The sequence below is a fragment of the Mustela putorius genome, unplaced genomic scaffold, assembly GCF_011764305.1.
Source record: "Mustela putorius furo isolate JIRA1106 unplaced genomic scaffold, ASM1176430v1.1 tig00537297_pilon_pilon_pilon, whole genome shotgun sequence".
NCBI lineage: Eukaryota > Metazoa > Chordata > Mammalia > Carnivora > Mustelidae > Mustela > Mustela putorius.
Window position 1 is genome coordinate 28794 of NW_025422435.1, and position 14112 is coordinate 42905.

The 14112-nt window shown below is 47.5% G+C and overlaps 1 protein-coding gene across 1 annotated transcript; it reads right to left on the reverse strand.

The window, feature by feature from the left end:
* Positions 1-1342: 1342 nt before the first annotated feature.
* SLC7A3 (solute carrier family 7 member 3) lies at positions 1343-7117 on the reverse strand. Its single transcript, XM_004777205.3, has 12 exons — positions 6821-7117; positions 5429-5828; positions 4850-5008; positions 4491-4668; positions 4165-4277; positions 3797-4019; positions 3311-3450; positions 3102-3204; positions 2688-2848; positions 2320-2486; positions 1871-1979; positions 1343-1732 (listed from the first exon to the last, which is right to left on the reverse strand). Exons 2-12 carry the CDS (start codon positions 5796-5798, stop codon positions 1602-1604), a joined length of 1854 nt encoding a protein of 617 aa, XP_004777262.1. The 5' UTR covers positions 5799-5828; positions 6821-7117; the 3' UTR covers positions 1343-1601.
* Between the last annotated feature and the right edge of the window lie 6995 nt (positions 7118-14112).

Sequence of the window (14112 nt, forward strand, 5' to 3'; positions counted from 1 at the left end):
TCTGATTTCATCTTTCCCCCAATATGCTACTCCTCTTTTGCCATCTTGGCTAATAATATGATCACCCAATCAGGAATTTCATGCAGAAATCGAAGCCATCCACTTCTTTCTTACCTCCTACATCCAACTGATCAAAGACCCTAAAATGTTACCGAAACAATCGCAACATCCTCCTAATTACTACTAGCAATGTCACACAAGAGTGAAATGGTGACTGTTATCCCGCTGCTCTAACTTCCCCCAGCCTCTTTGGAAGCACCCCCTTTGCCGCTGTGGGGACTAACAAACCCAACCATCTTCCTTAGACTCCTTCACTACCTGCCCCCCTCACCTCCACACTCGCACCATTTACAAAGAGAACATCTGAATTCCTTGGTAGGATATACAAAGCCACCCACACTGTTCCTATGGTCTGCTTTATTTCACAACCCCACACAGGCTACCCTCCAACCATACTAAACTACAGGCCATGCCTCCAAATACAATGTGCTTCTTCACACTTCGTGGCTTTGTGCACACCACTCACCAACAAACAAGCCCTCCTCTAGGTCCACTTCAGGAACACCCATTCAAGACTCAGGTCAAGCATGTCCTTCTTTATGTTTCTGTAGCAATCAGCACTCACCCCTCCCCTGGTGTCAAGTCACATTATTTATTTCATGTGTACCTGCTTCACCCCCTCTAGATGGTGAGTTCCTTGAGGGCAGGGACTAGAGGTTTTATTCATATTTGTATTCCAAGCGCCCGGCATGGGGCCTACTATTTTAACATGAGTTCCACTGTTGAATAGGTGGATGAATGAATCATTCTCGGTCTGAGCAAAGCTCTGACCTCTTCTGCCTTACCACTTCTACAGCCATTGGGATCTACACGTATATACAGTCCTCTACCAAACCCCACTCTGGTCCACCCCTCCTCCCAGCAGGGCCAAATACCCTAGCCAAAATTGCTGTTACCCAGGCAGTCACAAGAGTCTGGGTCTGGTCCAACTAGAAGGGGTGGAACAGAAGACAATGGTCTCAGTGTAGGTCCTGACCAATGCCAGTGTGGAGATCAGAGTCCACCCCCAAATCTCAAAGGCAAGTATTGCCGTCCTACTTACTCAGAAGCTAACCTTTAGTATAGCCAGAGGGAAACCGATCTCAAGATCATTCCTTTAAGTGGGACTAGGCTTGACAAGTGCTCACGCCACCCTCCTCCAACCCTGAGCCAACAAGAAACACACAAGCACAACAGATCCTTTAGCGGCGACTGGAGCAAATGCAGCACACTTATCTGAAGCTCTCTCCACACCAAAAGTCAGGCCCCACATCATCTCTAGCAAGCAAAGAACAAGACATGGTTTCTTTTTCTGGTTTCTTTTTAATAATTTTGTAAAATCCAGGAAGCAGCTACAGACACGATCAGAAAGGAGACCACGAAAAATAAAAATTTAAAAACCAAGAGGAGAAACAGCAAAGACACACCCTTCACTCCACATTAAATACAGAGCTGTTAGTGGTCCCCCACCCACATCCCACGGGATCCCTAGCTTCCCGTGTGCTCAAGGGTGCTTGCCATTATTGTGCAGGGGGACCAGACAGCATTCAGGGGTGATGACATCAGATCGAATGTGTACAGGCACTGCTGAGATCAAGGTCTACAGTTCTGGCCCTAGACTTGAGTGGAGCTTGGTTACTCTTAACCTCCTCCAGGCTGTGCTGGATCCCATAACCGAAGTAGATAGCAAAGCCTAGTGGAAAGAGGGGAGTTGTGAGGTAGGGAAATAGTGACCCATAAAGGCTTCAAAGGTCTCCCTATGTGAGACCAAGAGGGAAAAGGATTGGGGTAGGACACCCAAAAGGACTACTCTTCCCCAGTGGATACCTACCGATCAGCATCCAGACCCCAAATCGGGCCCAGGTGCCCGCTGTCATCTGCATCATAAGATAAACATTCACAAAGATGCTCACTAGTGGGAGGAGAGGCAAAGCAGGTACCTGGGAACAAAGCAAAACCTTCTTTGTATATCCCATGAGGTGACCTAGAAAGAGATCCCTAACCTACTCGCCCAGAAAGGGAGGGTCCAGTTCCTACTCATCTTGTGTATTTCAACACCCACTACACTGCACCTTCTACAGGACTCCAAGGATACACAGTTTGGGGAAACAGAGCTGGAAAGGAACTACGAAGGGTGAGAGAAGTATTCGCCTAGGTTTCTCTGGTATCTCTCCTTCCTCGTCCAATTAAAGAATATTTACGAACCTTATTAGAGCCCAAAGCATCTGGAGCCTGCTCTTCTGAGATGGGTGAAGAGGTGGGAAGAAAGAGGTCATTTACCTTGAAGTGCAGGGGTGTTGGACTCTGTGGCTGTCTCCAGATGACCCCAGTGATCCCAGTAATGAGCATCAGGAGCAGCACAACCACTGCGGTCCACACCGGGTCTCCAGAAAGCAGTGGGATGGGCCACTGGGCCAATACCAGGCAAAGAAGAGTCAGGAGCAGGGCTTCAAGGGTCAAGGTGAAGAATATCAAAACGGGCTTTTGTGACCAGCATGTGAAGATATCAGACACCCCATTCCAAGGAAGGCCATGCTCTCTCTAGTTCATCCTCGGCCACCAAATGCCACACACTCCACCACACCCCCCCATCACCCCATTACAGTGACCTCGAAACCACCATCCTAGAGAAAAATTTCATTGCTCACCAAGCAATGAGGAACACACATAGACAACTTGGCCAGAGAGCGGAGTGGGGATGGGGTTGAGAGGACAGAAGAGTCCCTGCAGGGTCAGCTTCTCTGCTTCGGGGAGCTTCTCCTCCTGTAACTCCACCTCATCTTCATCATTCCTCAACTCAGGCTGATACCTGAGGCAGGAGTAAGAAGGCAGAATTAAGGACGACCCCTAACTGCTTTAGCATCTTCTCCCACGCAGCTTAACCTCCCTCATCATCAAGGGTCCAAGCTCTTATTGGCGGGCTGGGCTGTCCACATCCCTCCAGGAGAGTCAGGATAAGGCAGGTGGGGGAAGGAGGAGGAACAGACCTCAATAGACCTCAATCCGCGTTCCTCAATCCGAGAACAAAAGAACCCAATCCCGATTTATAGAGAGACTCTCACCTGAGGATGAGAACACAAACAGCCACCAGAGAGTAAGCCAGCAGGGTCCCAATTGACATGAGGTCCACAAGATCAGTGAGTTCAAAGAGGAATGCCATAAATGCTGAAATTGATGGGCAGAAACCAAGAAATGAGAGAAGGGAAGAGCAGAGTTAAGGGAATTGGTGAAACAACTAGGGGAAGGGCAAAGACTTTTTTTTTTTTTTTACCTGCAATAATACCAGAGACCACAGTGGCCACGATGGGGGTGTGCGTGCCTGTGTGGACCCTGGCAAGGACACGGAACAGGAGGCCATCTTCTGCCATCGCATAGATCACCCGAGGCATGGGGAACATAGAGCCCAAGAGGCTGAGAGAGGAATGGCCAGAGTGGCATGAGTTCACTGCAGTCTCTGTAACCACCCAGCCTTCTCACAGCCCCTTTTTTTTCCTTAAAGAATTTATTTATTTGACAGAGAGAGACACAGAGAGAGGGAACGCAAGCAGGGGAAGGGGGAGAGGGAGAAGCAGGCTCCCCGCAGAGCAGGAGCTCGATCCCAGAACCCCGGAATCATGACCTGAGACGAAGGCAGACACTTAACCCACTGAGCTCCCCAGGTACCCCTCCTCAGAGCCCTTTGAAGGGGTATTCGAGAGCACTGAATGCTAAAGCCTAATACTCCTACAGCAGAGGAAAACAAATGTTCGCCACTGACCTGGTAGAAAGAGCACAGAGGGATCCAATAGCCACAACATAGCGGGCAGGGGCCCAACCAGTATAAAGAAATGCCTCAGGCAGGGGACTCTCGGGTTGAAGCTGGTAGTAAGGTATCATAAGGGTAAGTGCCGAAGAGACCCCAAAATACGCCAAAAAGCAGACGAACAGTGAAATCACGATGCCCACAGGGATGGAACGCTGGGGATTCTGGGCTTCCTCGCCTGCAGGAAGGGGCACAAGTTTCGGAATAAGGGAAGCAGGTCCCCTCCCCTACACCTCCCAACACCCACCCCTGCCACCAATGTGCATGCCACCTGAGCATACATTGTAACCTGGCCCCAGACAGAACCAGAGTGACTGTGTTACCAGTGGTAGCAATACAGTCGAAACCAACAAATGCATAGAAACAGGTAGCTGCTCCTCGGAGAATCCCCTCGAAGCCGAAAGGCACAAATCCTCCAGAGCCCAGGGGGCCCAAGCTAAATTGCAAGAAACAGATAGAAGAGGTAAAAGGTGTGTTCAGCCTCCTCTGTGCCTTTTCTCTGATGCCAAACTACTCTGCCAGGTCTTTGAGGCCTCAGCTCCCATTCCTCCTCCCCCACCCAATCCCGAAGCCCTTAACATGGCTTCCCCCTTGGCTCCCCCTCATGTTCCCAGCCCTGCCTGCAGCTCCTCAGAGTTAATGTCTTAACCTATTGGTGTCATTGAGGCCAGCTATGGTCAGTCTGTAGTCCTCTTCTGTGAGTTTCCAATTGTGCAGGTCCCCCTTAATGAAGCCCGAGATGATGACAAAACCGAGAACCAAAAGGTTCACCACTGTGAACACTTTGGTGACCAGGGCTGACTCACTAGCCCCCAGAGCCAGCAATCCTGTGGGAAAGAAGCAGTCAGGACTCAGAAAAGTCCTCCATTGGAGCTTTGCTTCCCGCTTCCGTGCACAGCTTTCCCACTCAGCTTATCTTCTTTCTCACCATTATCCCCTCCACCAGCCCCATCTCTGGCTGGGTCCCTCCTAGCCCTGCCCCCACCGGTTCCCTGTGTCTTCCCTCACCAGTGAGCAACAACACAAGGCCCAGAGCAAAGAAGTCTGGATATTCTGCAAGGACATGGGGAACATGCAGTGAGATACTCCCCTGCAGGGTCTGGGAGATGTGGTTCCCAATCAGGTTGTCAAACGCCGAGCTCCAGGCCCGGGCCACACTGGCTGTACCTGGGGGAGCAGAGGGAAAAACAGTGGGGTCAATTTTCCTCCCCCCCTCCCCGGAAACCAGTCTCACAAATAATCCCTGCTGTTTTCACCTATTCTTACTTTTTTTTTTGAAGTGGGCTCTACACCCAGAGTGGGGCTTGAACTCACAACCTGAAGATCAGGAGTCAGCATGTTTCACCGACTGAGCCAGCCAGGCGCCCATAGCCTTGCTTTTTAAAAAACCAAAACCACTCAATTTACGACCCCAGAACAGAGGTTAAGGAGAACGAACAATTTCTCCACACCTTCAACCTTCCCAGCCGGCCCCCCAACACACACACATTTAGGGGTACTGAAGTCCTGTAAATGTTAATTTATCACTTCACCATCCTGCCCCTTCATTGGCCGTGCACAGGATCCCTCCCGGCCCCAGCATCTCACCTATAACATAGGACAGGATGAGGTTCCAGCCCGTGGTGAAGGCCCAGAGCTCACCCACTGTGACATAACTGTAGAGATATGCAGAACCAGAACGGGGGACTCGGGCACCAAACTCCGCATAGCACAGTCCGGCCAACACAGAAGACAGGGCGGCCACCAAAAAGCAGATCACAATGGACGGTCCTGCTTTATCTTTGGCCACCTCACCAGCCAGGACATACACACCTGCACCCAAGGTGCTGCCCACACCCAGGGCCACTAAATCCAGGGTGCTCAGGCATCGGGCAAGGCGAGTCTCAGCCATGCCTGGCTCCAGCGCCCGTCTGCGTACCAGCTTTTGACTCACTCTGCGAAGGGTCCGCCACAGCATTCTAGCTGAAATTGCAGAGGAGCCTAAGATCTGGTGGAAAACAAGACAAAAAGCCCTTCAATGGGGCTCATTATCCCTAAGCTCTGAGAGTGCATAACAATACCCACTCCATCCGGCAAAGGAGCGATGGGGGGATGGGGAGGACATTTAAGGGGCAAAAGCAAGTGTCTTCCTCTAACCTCAGTCTCTTTCTTAACAAGTAGGAATAAACAGTAACTCACAGGTTTGTAGGACTAAATGCACAGAAGACATGTGAAAGGCCCCTGGGGTACAGAAGCCAGGCACCTCATGAGTGCTCAGTATCAGTCTCTCTCTTTCTCTCTCTGACGGGGTAATTAGGGTTTATCCTAGACCCTAATCCAGGAACCATGGAACCTAATCTGGGTCCATTCCCTGGCCTGTAGAATTCAACAGAACTCACCCCAGGAGCAGCTAGCAAATACATCTAGGCAGAACCCCCTTCTCACATCCACTATCCACATTCCTTTTCGGTGCTTACCCCAAGGGTTACTTAATAGGCAAGGTTCCTACACTGCCGGGAGGGCGGGGCGGGGGGAGACCGACCTCCCCCGCAGATCAGAAAGTGAGCACCGACTCAATTTCACCCCTACTCACCAAGCCCACACGGGGTAAATCGTGCTACTGTCGCCCAGGGGAGTAAGCAAATGTTCCCCCCCACCTCCTCCCGCCCCTGCAAGGCTGACCAGCAAGAATCAACAGTGGGGCGGGGCTTTGACATCTGAAGATTTGGAGATGCACCCAGAGAGGGGCCCCAGGGCAGCCCGAAATTGCTTGCAACAGAGAGGGGTTCCACCCTACGCCCCCCAACTCAGCTCCCGGCTTCATCTAGAAACGGTCTGGGGCTGAGGTGGAGACGGGAGCCATCCCGGGGCCGGGGTCTCGCCCAGCAACAGGTCACCGCCGCGTTGATGCAACTGCACGCTATGGTTGCCGGGGAATCCTAGGTATGCCCAGACCCTCGCAGTCCCCTTCCGACACACCTGTCGGCCCCCGAGGCTTACCAGAGAGCTGTTCCAAGCCCAGGGAGAGGCGAGTCTCAGATTGGGTTGGCTGAGGCTTAGTTAAGCCGAGTTGGGTTGGGGCTACCGACTTCGTTGTTCAGGCTTCAAAGCTGCGGCTTGGGGTCGTTGCGCGCCAAGCGCCCCCCTTATATACACCGGGAGGCGGAGCCGGTAACGTCATGGAATCCCACCCCCAATCCTCCCTCCACCACAGACACTACAGGCACACATACACTCTCTGTCTCTCTTTCTGTCACTCTCTCTCATTCACTCATTCCTCGGCTTTGCAAAAAGGATTGCTTGCAGCCGGAGACGGCTTCCCTCTTGCCACAGCAAGCCCAGCGTGGCAAGGGGCAAGAAAGCAGGGGACAGGCGAGGAGAGGGTGGCCTTTTCCCATTCTCCGAGTTTCTAGTCAGAGCGGGACAATGAGAGGCTTCCAGGCCTGAGACCCCATGGGATTTTCTACCTTTGTGCCTTAAGGGTCAGAATTTGTGATTGGCGGCAGTGGGGGAGGGGGAAGAAGTGGAGGAGGAAACGGCACAGGAAGTCTCCAACTCACTCTCCCTCAGTCTTCCTTAGCTTGCTTTTTTACACGAGGTTCCCTCACCCCTGAGATCTTTCCCAAGGACCATGCCAAGATTATGGACAGCCGTCTGACTCCGATCCTGCAGCTCTCACCCTCAACTGTGGGTATTTCAACGGCAGTCAGCAAGAGATTGAAAGATGATTTTCGGCCACCCCAGATACTTAATAGATTTTTAGGCCTCAGTCTCTCCGTAGTGTATTTCTAGTTAAACTGTTAAATGTGAAACTGTAACGATACTGAATTCTTGGAGGAGGGGGTGTATTTAATTCCATCTTCCTGATGAGTAAGTTGAGGCACGATGTGCCTGACCTCACACCAGAATAATTTTGTTGACCATCTTCCTGATAAACCTATTGGACTTCAATGCCCACCTCCTATAGGTACGGTACCTCACTGAAATGCACAAGAAGAGGAGCGCCTGGGTGGCTCAGTCTCCCTCTCCCTCTGCCCCTCTTCCCTGCTCAATCTCTCTCTCTCTCAAATAAATAAATAAAATATTTTTAAAAATTTTTTATTGATTTATTTAACAGAGAGAGACAGATCACAAGTAAACAGAGAGGCAGGCAGAGAGAGGGAGGGGAAGCAGGCTCCCTGCTGAGCCGAGAGCTCAATGCAGAGCTTGATCCCAGGAGACCATGACCCGAGCTGAAGGCAGAGGTTTAACCCACTGAGCCACCCAGGCGCCCCAAATAAAATATTTTTTTGAGAGTCTCTTCCCTCTTCTTTCTCTGCCCCTCCCCACACTTGCGTGTGCAACCACTTTCTCTCAAATAAATCTTTTTTTCTTTAAATATTTTATTTATTTATTTGAGAGAGACAGGGCAGAAGCAGAGAGAAGCAGTCTCCCTGCTGAGCAGGCTCAGGGCTTGATCCCAGGACCCTGGGATCATGGCCTGAGCCCAAGGCAGACATCTAACCGCTGACCACCCAGGCACCCCTCAAATAAATAAATCTTTAAAAAATATTCCATAGGGACGCCTGGGTGGCTCAGTTGGTTAAGCAGCTGCCTTCGGCTCAGGTCATGATCCCAGCGTCCTGGGATTGAGTCCCACATGGGGCTCCTTGCTCAGCGGGGAGCCTGCTTCTCCCTCTGCCTCTGCCTGCCATTCTGTCTGCCTGTGCTCACTCTCTCCCCCTCTCTCTCTGATAAATAAATGAAATCTTTTAAAAAAATATATTCCATAGCACTGATGGCAACATTATTTACTTAACCATTTAAACATTTATTCAGGGGATGCCTGGGTGGCTCAGTCATTAAGCATCTGCCTTCTGCTCAGGTCATGATCCCAGGACGGCGTCCTACATCAGGCTTCCCCCTCAGCTCCCCCTGCTTGTGTTCCCTCTCTCGCTATCTCTCTCTGTCATAAATAAATAAAACCTTTTTAAAAATAAATAAATAGATAGATAAATAAATTAAAAAAAATTTATTCAGGTTGTTTCCAGTTTTCTTTTATTATACAAAACAACTTTATTAACACAATGACTCAAAAAAAAAAAAACCCACAACATTTCTTTTTACTAGAATTACTTTCTTAGTCTTCATTCCCAGGAGTATGATTATTGAGTCAAAGATAATGAAGATATTTATAAACTTTGATACTTGTTACAGTGCTTCACCAAAGGAAGTTTTTTAAATCCATTTACAGGGCTATCTGTCATGTTAGAGTAAACCAGCTTTACCACAATTTCTACAGCATAGCTGTTATTGTTTAAAGTTATTTGCTAATACAGTAAAAACTTTATTTTTAATAAATGAAATGAAATAAATTTAACAAATGAAATGAAATGAAAATAGAAATTCATTGTTTATAATTAATAAACAGTTCAATAAATGTTCACAAAATGAACACACACGTAACAGCTCCTCATCAAGAAACAAAACATCAGTCCCAGAGAAATCCCCTTCCTGCTTCCTTCCAGTTACCACTCCCCGACCCCTAACAAGAATAACCTCTGTCCTGACTTCTAATAGCATAGACTTTTTTAAAAAATATTTTATTTATTTATTTGACAGAGAAAGAGAGACAGCCAGAGCAGGAACACAAGCAGGGGGAGTGGGAGAGGGAAAGTGGGCCTCCCGTGGAGCACAGAGCCTATGTGGGGTTCCATCCCAGGACTTTGGAATCATGACCTGAGCTGAAGGCAGATGCTTAATGACTGAGCCACCCAGGCCCCCCAGCATTGACTTTTTTAAACCCGTTTCTGCGCCAAATATAAAGGTAATCATACAGTATGTACGTTTTTGTTGAGATAAAATTCATATACCATAAAATTCACCCCCTTTTTAAAAGATTTTATTTATTTGTCAGAGAGAGTGTGTGTGTGAGAGAGAGAGAGAGAGAGAGAGAGCGTGAGCACACAAGCAAGGGAAGTAGCAAGCAGAGAGAGAAGCAGACTCACCACTGAGCAGGGAGCCCAATGTGGGATTCAATCCTAGGACTGCTGGGATCATGACCTGAGCCAAAGGCAGAGGCTTAACTGAACGAGCCACCCAGGCGCCCCAGTGTACAAGTTTTTCTGTGGACCTATTTTAAATTCTTTTTTTATTATTATTTCCTTTCAGCGTTAATAGTATTCATTGTTTTTGCACCACAACCAGTGCTCCATGCAATACGTGCCCTCCTTAATACCCGCCACCTGGTTCCCCCAGCCTCCCACCCCGCCCCTTCAAAACCCTCAAGTTGTTTTTCAGAGTCCATAGTCTCCCATATTTTAAATTCTTTAGAGTAAATACCTAGGAGTGGAACTGCTGGATCATATGGTAACACTGTATGTAACATTTTGAGGAACCGAGGGACTGTTTTCTACAAAGGCTTTACATTTCTACTTTACATTCCCACGGTCAGTACATGAGTGTTCTCATTACTCCACATTCTCACCAACACTTGTTATAAGCCATCTTTTAAAAAACTTATTGAAGATTTTATTTATTTATTTGGGAGAGGCACAGAGAGAGGAAGAGAGAGAGCGCGAGTACACGAGGGGCAGAGGGGACAAGAAGACTTCCTGCCAAGTGGGGAGCAACATGGGGCTCGATCCCAGGACCTGGAGATCATGACCTGAGCCAAAGGCAGACACTTAACCATCTGAGCCGCCCAGGCAACCCAGCCATCTTTTTTTAATTAATTTTTTTTACTTTTTTGTAAACATATAATGTATTTTTAGCCCCAGGGGTACAGGTCTATGAATTGCCAGGTTTACACACTTCACAGCACTCACCGTAGCACATACCCTCCCCAATGTCCATAATCCCACCACCCTCTCCCAACCCTCCTCCCCCCAGCAACCTTCAGTTTGTTTTGTGAGATTGTCTCTTATGGTTTGTCTCCCTAGCCATCTTTTTAATCAGAGCTAACCTAGTAAGTGTGAAGTGATAATATCTTATATCTTATTGTGGTTTTGATTTGCATATCCTTAATGACTAATGATGTTCAGCATCTTTGTATGTGCTTATTGGCTATTTGGATATCTTATTTGGAGAAAAATCTACTCAAATACTTTTCTAATTTTAATTGGGTTTTGACAGAGAAAGAGGGAACACAAGCAGGGGGAGTGGGAGAGAGAGAGAAGCAGGCTGCTCAGCAGGGAGCCCAATGTTTCGGCACTGGATACCAGGACCCTGAGATCATGACCTGAGCTGAAGGCAGATACTTAACTGAGCCACCCAGGCACCACAAGATTTTTTATGTAGTCTAGATACTAGACCCTTATCATCAGATATAAGATTTATAGGGCACCTTGCTGGCTCAGTGGGTGCAGCATGTGACTCTTGGCCTTGGGGTTGTGAATTCAAACCCCATGTTGGGCATAGATAAAATCTTTTAAAAAGATACGATTTGGGGCGCCTGAGTGGCTCAGTGGGTTAAGCCGCTGCCTTCAGCTCAGGTCATGATCTCAGGGTCCTGGGATCGAGTCCTGCATCGGGCTCTCTGCTGAGCAGAGAGCCTGCTTCCTCCTCTCTCTCTCTCTGCCTGCCTCTCTGCCTACTTGTGATCTCTCTCTGTCAAATAAATAAATAAAATCTTTAAAAAAAAAACACCTTATAAAAAGATACGATTTTTTTTTTTAATTAAGCTCTATGTCCATCATGGGGCTCAACTCATACCCTGAGATCAAGAGTCAAGTGCTCCACCAACTGAGCAGCCAGGCACTCCTTGCTAATATTTTTTTCCATTCTATGGGCTATATTTTCACTTTCTTTATAGTGTCTTTTGATGCACAAACGTTTTTCATTTTGATGAAGTTCAATTTATTTTTCGTTTGATTGCTTCTGCTTTAACTGTCACATGTAAAAACAAAACAATACAAAACACTGCCTGATCCATGGTTACAAAGATTTACACCTGTATCCTGCTCAGAGTTTTATAGTTTTATTTCTTATATTTGGGTCTTTGATCCATTTTGAGTTAATGTTTGTACAAGGTGTGAGGTCAGGTTCCAAATCCGTTCTTTCGTATGTGGATATCAAGTATAGCAATACAATTTATTGGAAAGACTTTTCTTTCCCCCAACTAAATTGTCTTGCACCCTTGTCAAATATCAATTGACCACAAATGTGAGGATTTACTTATGGACATTAAATTCTGTTCCAATCACATAGATGACTGTATTTATGCCAGTACCATGCTGTCTTGGTTACTAGTAGCTTTGTAGTAAGTTCTGAAAGTGGGAAATGTGAGTCCTTTAACTTTGTTCTTCTTTTTCAACATTGTTTTAGCTTTTCTTTTTTTTTTTTTTTTTTTTTTTTTTATTTATTTGACAGACAAAGATCACAAGTAGGCAGAGAGGCAGGCAGAGAGAGAGGAGGAAGCAGGCTCTCTGCCGAGCAGAGAGCCCGATGTGGGGCTCGATCCCAGGACCCTGGGATCATGACCTGAGCCGAAGGCAGCGGCTTAACCCACTGAGCCACCCAGGCGCACCTGTTTTAGCTTTTCTATGTCCCTTGAATTTCCATATGAAATTTAGGATCAGCTTGATTCTGCAAAGAAGACATCTGGAATTTTGACAGGTATTGCCTTAAATCCATAAACCAATTTGAGGAATACTGTTCTCTTAACAATATCAAATCTTCTGATCTATGAACATGTGTTTCCATTTTTTTAAAAAGAGTTTCATTTATTTATTTATTTGACAGACAGAAAACAAGTAGGCAGAGAGAGAGAGAAGGAAGAGGGGTCCTTGCTGAGCAGAGAGCCCGATGCGGGGCTCGAGCCCAGAACCCTGAGACCATGACCTAAGCCGAAGGCAGAGGCTTTAACCCACTGAGCCACCCAGGGGCCCCGTGTTTCCATTTTTTAAGGTCTCCTTTAATTTCTGTCTACAGTACTTTGTAGTTTTTACACTGTAAGTTTTGTACTACTTTTGATAAATTTATTCCTAAGCATATTATTCTTTTTGCTGTTACTGCAAGTATAATTATTTTCTTAATTTCAGTTTGTTCATTGACCTTATAGAGAAATATAATTGAGGGGTGCCCGGCTGGCTCAGTCAGTAAAGCCTGTAACTCTTGATCTCAGGGTAGTGAGTTCAAGCACAGAGATTACTTAGAGAATATAAATTGGGCATAGAGATTACTTTTTAAAAAAGAAAGATATGTAATTGATCTTTGTATACTGATTTTGTACCCTGCAACCTTGCTGAACTCACTCATTAGTTTCTTTTTCTTTTTAAAGATCTTATTTATTTATTTATTTGACAGACAGAGATCACAAGTAAGCAGAGAGGCAGGCAGAGAGAGAGAGCCAGTAGGCTCCCTGCTGAACAGAGAGCCCGATGCGGGGCTCCATCCCAGGACCCTGAGACCATGACCTGAGCTGAAAGCAGAGGCTTTAACCCACTGAGCCACCCAGGTGCCCCCTCACTCATTAGTTTCTAATAGTGTTTTAAGTGGATTCCTTAGGACTTCTTTTTTTTTTTTTTGAAGATTTTATTTATGTATTTGACAAAGAGAGATCACGAGTAGGCAGAGAGGCAGGCAGAGAGAGAGAGAGGAGGAAGCAGGCTCCCGCTGAGCAGAGAGCCCGATGTGGGACTCGATCCCAGGACCCTGAGATCATGACCCGAGCCGAAGGCAGCGGCTTAACCCACTGAGCCACCCAGGCGCCCTCTTTTTTTTTTTTTTTAAGATTATGTATTTATTTATTTATTTGACAGTGAGAGAGAGAGAGAGAGATCACAAGTAGGCAGAGGCAGGCAGAAGGAGAGGGGGAGGGAGGCTCCCCACTAAGCAGAGAGCCCAATGTGGGACTCAATCCCATGACCCTGAGACCATGACCTGCCTTCCGCTCAGGTCACAACCCAGATATCAAGAGTCGTAGTCTCCAGTGACTGAGCCAGCCAGGCACCCTTCCTTAGGACTTTCTATATAAAAGATCATGTCGGGGAGCCCAGGCGGCTCAGTCCTTAAGTGTCTGCCTTCAGCTCGGGTCATGATCCCAGCGTCCTGGGATCGAGCCCCACATTGGGCTCCCTGCTCAGAAGGAACCCTGCTTCTCCCTCTCCCTCCCCTCTGCTTGTATTCCCTCTCTGCCTCTTGCTTGTATTCCCTCTCTCGCTGTCTTTCTCTGTCAAATTAATGAATTAATTTAAAAATTTAGAAAATAAAAGATCACGGGGGCCTGGGTAGCTCAGTCATTAAGTGTTTGCCTTCAGCTCAGGTCAGGATCCCAGGGTCCTGGGTCAAGCCCCATGTCAAGCTCCCTGCTC